Source organism: Penaeus japonicus, unplaced genomic scaffold (genome assembly GCF_977035675.1).
Source record: "Penaeus japonicus unplaced genomic scaffold, GWHDUDI00000001_assembly GWHDUDI00000025, whole genome shotgun sequence".
Lineage (NCBI taxonomy): Eukaryota > Metazoa > Arthropoda > Malacostraca > Decapoda > Penaeidae > Penaeus > Penaeus japonicus.
In genome coordinates, this window is record NW_028234427.1 from 24738463 (window position 1) to 24743462 (window position 5000).

A 5000-nucleotide genomic window follows, 5' to 3' on the forward strand; every position below is an offset into this window, starting at 1 on the left:
CCGATACTATTACAGAATAGACAGAAGACGCTACGCCTCACTCGGGTCAGCAAGACATGAGCACACCTCGAACCTGGTTCTAATGTGTCCTCAGTAACCGAGGTCGCACTAGGATCAAACCTTGCTCAGGTCACGTGTCTTCGTTCAGAGGAGAGAAGAAAAAAATCATTCATCGCTTGACTATTCAAGGCCAGTCATCTATGTATCAAATGTCAGGTCACGCTCTCATCTTCCTTCTCTTGATGCTATGACGGAAACACGGAGCGAGTCTCCCTGAGGAGGTCAAGTGAGGCGGCGCCACCGGAAACGCTCTGGGAGCTCGGGCGTGAAGCGGCAAAAGCTCGGCGACCTTGACCTTTGCGTTGCAACTTGGGTCTCCGTGCTCGAGTGACCCGTGACTATCAGCTAATGCGAGATTACACTTTCTTCTGTACCACGTCTGTCTTCTTCGGCAGACGTTCCCTACAGATCATTTTGGTGACACCGATTGTCATACAGAGAGAGTTCAAATGCCGATAATAATCATAATAGCAATGACAATAAAAACAAAAAACACGAGACATAAGAAGAAAAAAAACTAAGAAGAGAAAGGGGGTAGAGCGAAGAGCAAGAGCAAGATAAAAAAAAACATACGCAAACAAAACGGGGGAATCCTGTGCGATACGCAACAAAATACTACAAATAAACAAAAAACAGAACACCGGATTAAACCGGATCGAGAAGGGAATAAACGAAAACACCAGAACCGGATTTAACCAGTCAACAAAGAAATGCCCTCCCCCCCTCCACTCCACCCCAAAGAAAAAAAGAAAAATGGTCTTAAAACCAAATAAGGGAGGACAGCCCCCCCCTCCACCCCCGATTTATGGGCGCATAAGGAAAAAGGACGCTCCTCCCAAACCAGTCCTCAGACAAGAGCGCATATATTTACATTATCAAATTCTACGTCATCAATTGTTTGACTTATCACGGATAGCTATTATTATGATTGCTTATCCTTCCTTTTCCAATAGCAAAGTATATTAATACCCTTAAAACAATATTATAGTAGAATTCCCCGTATTTCGTATTTCATAAGGGTATTACTATACCTTGCTATTGAAAAAGGAAGGATAAACAATCATAACTGCTATTCGTGGTGATAATCACAAAGAATCGATGACGTAAAATTTTATAATTTTCAAATATTTTCGGTATTCACAGAAACTCCTCGTCACTCCCCTAAAACAAGCACCTAAAACACCTACCAAAAACAAAATCACTCTTAAACGGTCCGCTTAATTAACAAAAACGACCTTTGCAAACAGAACGATTTACAAAACCTTCAAAAACGTCCGACAAAATCGATTGCAACAAACAAAAGGCCCAATAATTCTCCCTTGACAAACTACCATACCAAATCGATCTAATATATAACAAAAAATAAATGTATCTGACATTAAGGAGGAAATAAAAACGTTGGGGAAAAAAACTTCATATCCTTTAAAAGTCAAGCTAATGGATGATATATGTGCATTCATCAACAAAAAAACTACATAATATAACGATTATCATATAAAGTCGACTCTGTACTTGCATAAAACGACGGATTCACATAACATTAGTGTAGGTCCTACAACACTCTCGACCCCAAGTGAGGTCACAAAGGAGGAGGTGATAGAGAAGAGGAAGAGGAAAAGGAAGAGGTAGAAGAGGAAGAGGAAAAAAGAGATAGGGGAAGGAAAGCAAGGAAAAGAAAGAGAAGGAAACAAGGACAAGAAAAAAGGAAAACAAGGACAAGAAAAAAAGGAAAACAAGGACAAGAAAAAAAGGAAAACAAGGACAAGAAAAAAAGGAAAACAAGGACAAGAAAAAAAGGAAAACAAGGACAAGAAAAAGAAGGAAAACAAGGACAAGAAAAAGAAGGAAAACAAGGACAAGAAAAAGAAGGAAAACAAGGACAAGAAAAAGAAGGAAAACAAGGACAAGAAAAAGAAGGAAAACAAGGACAAGAAAAAGAACAAGGACAAGAAAAAGAAGGAAAACAAGGACAAGAAAAAGAAGGAAAACAAGGACAAGAAAAAGAAGGAAAACAAGGACAAGAAAAAGAAGGAAAACAAGGACAAGAAAAAGAAGGAAAACAAGGACAAGAAAAAGAAGGAAAACAAGGACAAGAAAAAGAAGGAAAACAAGGACAAGAAAAAGAAGGAAAACAAGGACAAGAAAAAGAAGGAAAACAAGGATGATGATGATGATGAGTAGGAGAAGCAGAAGGAGGAGGGAAAGTATGGAGAAAAGGGACAAGAGGAGGAGAAAAGAATAAAATATAATACAAATGAAAGGTGTTATACAAAGCCGCCCCCTTATCCCTATTTAATAAATTATGACACGCAAAAGGAAATCAAGTTTTAAGATGAAATAAAAACTCCCCTTCCTTCATCCCCAACCCCTTCCAACCCCTCGTCTCACCCCTAATCCCACTCTCCTCCCCCTCAGCCCCCCCACCCCCTCCTCTAACCCACCCTCAACCCATCCTGCTCTCTAACCCAACCGCAACCCACCTACCCCCCTCTAACCTACCCTCAACCCACCTACCCCCCTCTGACCCACCCGCAACCCACCCTCAACCCAGGCCGCTCTCTACTCACTTGTAAATGGACGTCTCCAGCAGCGTGTCGCTCGTGGCCGTGTCGGACATGCGGATGCCCTGCAGCGACACGTGGACGCTCACCCGCTCGGGCTTGCGTCCCTTCTGCTTGGCCGCGTGGATGATGCGCTTGATGGCCTCCGCCGTGGATGCCTCACCCTTCGGCTCATCCACCATCGTCGAGCCCAGGTACTTGCAGTAGAACGTCACGCCCTCCACCACCGGCTCGCGGATGCTGGCCCACTCCTCAGAGAGCTCTGCGGGGGGTGCGGGGGAGGACACCCAGGGGGAGGGGGAGAGAAAAAAAAGGCGATTAATTTGTTTGTTTACTTGCTTGCTTGCTTGCTTGATTGATTGGTTTGGTTGTTTTTTGTTTTTGTCTTTTTGTTGTATTTTATTTTACCGCGAGATATATGTAAGTTTGTTTCGTTGTTTTTTTGGGAGGGGGGGTCGGGCACAATGCTTTCTCCCTCTCTCTCTCTCTCGGCCAGAGTGAGTGAGTGAGTGAGTGAGTGAGTGAGTGAGTGAGTGAGTGAGCGAGCGAGCAAGCGAGATAAAAACTTTTCTACAGAAGGGGAAAGAGAAATCGCAAGGAAGTAATTTTGTTTTAGTATCACATTTTATCACTTTAGGGGGACCACCTGACTTTAAAATGGTCATAAATGCAAACTTTAGCAATAGTGACATGTATGTTTTTTTCTCCATCCATAGCCTGACTTCCAATAAGCGACACACACCACAAATTTTTTTTTTTTTCTTTTTTTTTTTGGGGGGGGGGCGTCCATATGGAGGATAAATTCAATGAAATCGTGTGTCTTGCATATTACCTAATAAATGTTAACATTGTGCATTGATCAATATTACCAATTTTATTGCCCCTCTGTTTTCGATAAATCAAAAGTTTTTTTGCGAGTAAACGTCTTTCGTGTGTACAGATTTCCTCAGCTTCTCTCGAGTAGTGCAAATTAAACCAAATCGGTGCAAATATAAGGAAGATTAGTTGATTCCTATAGCAAACTCAATAAAAGAACAATCACTTCTTCCAGTTTTCTCTACTTTTTTTGTAAGTATAAATCAATATCAATATTTCCAAGGGCAAAATCGAAAAAAAAAATCTAGTCGTCCCAAGATCATGATTCTAAGCTGATGAAGATGGGACGCGTCTCATTATTATATATATATTTTTTAATTGTCTGAGTTTGTCCGACTTTTCCCTTTTTCATTTTAATCAAACAAAAAAAAATAATAAATAAAAACTTTCAAAAATCTATTCAGACCTCCCTCGGGTAAGAATAAGTAGAGACATATCCATGAAACTGCGGCTTAAAAGAAGGGGAAAATCGGAAAAAATATCCACTATTTTATTTTATTTCATATAATTTCACATTTTTCATTCCGTTCTTTTCATTTCATTGCACTGCATTTATAACCAATATCAATTTCAATTTATTCTACTTTATTTTTTTCTATCTACTTCCCAGAGAGCTGTGACGGAGTGGAGGGAGTGGAGTCTTGTTTTCCTATTTCAGTTAAAGATTCAATTTCCCCTCCCATTGCGGAGACCAAATTAGGTAGGGGAGGGCTCTGTAGGGGGGGGGGGGGTTATAGATAGGCCTATAAACTGACTGGAGACGAAGCGCCTGTGGACCTTTTTTCAAAAATTGAATAAAACAAAACCATAATAGAATGTATGTACACAAATACTCCTGGCGTAAGGCGTGTTTAAATCATTTTTTTTATTATGATTTTCGATTTTGTAATACCATTTCTGTATGTATTTAGTATGTGTTAGTATCAGATATTATGTACGATACATAGCGTTTTAAAGGTAGGCACAAGCAAACAAACATAGCACCACCCAAGAACACATACGCAAATGCATGTATGAGTGTGCGCGTGCGTACGTGCTTACTAATACAAGAAAGCGGAGACAAATCTATATGAAAATTTGCCGCTACAACATACAATAACTATAATAAATTTGACGTTGCAGTCAGGGAAAAATAAATACATGAAGGTAATAAACACGGTGAAATTACAATAATAATAATAATAATAATAATAATAATAATAATAATAATAATAATAATAATAATAATATATTATTAATATATATATATATTATTATTATTATTAGATTTAACACACAACAACAACAACAACAACAACAACAACAACAACAACAACAACAACAACAACAACAACAACAACAACAACAACAACAACAAGGGAAAAACAAAAACAATGTCACATTAAGAAAAAAAATTACCACTAGCATCACAGCTTTACAAAATACTAAAATACATCGTCCATAATAATGAATCAACTAAAATCATAATACTTCATTACAACCAAAATTGCCCTCATACTCCAT

The 5000-nt window shown here is 39.1% G+C and overlaps 1 protein-coding gene across 1 annotated transcript in view; it reads right to left on the reverse strand.

Moving 5' to 3' along the window:
- The window catches only part of LOC122248916 (uncharacterized), a 48551-nt gene that overhangs the window by 25970 nt on the left and 17581 nt on the right, over nt 1-5000 (reverse strand). The window contains exons 2-3 of the mRNA XM_086551746.1: nt 2628-2883; nt 42-108 (exon numbers count right to left, since the gene is read on the reverse strand). Coding sequence (XP_086407872.1) covers nt 42-108; nt 2628-2883 — 323 coding nt within the window. The remainder of the gene's footprint in view (nt 1-41; nt 109-2627; nt 2884-5000) is intronic.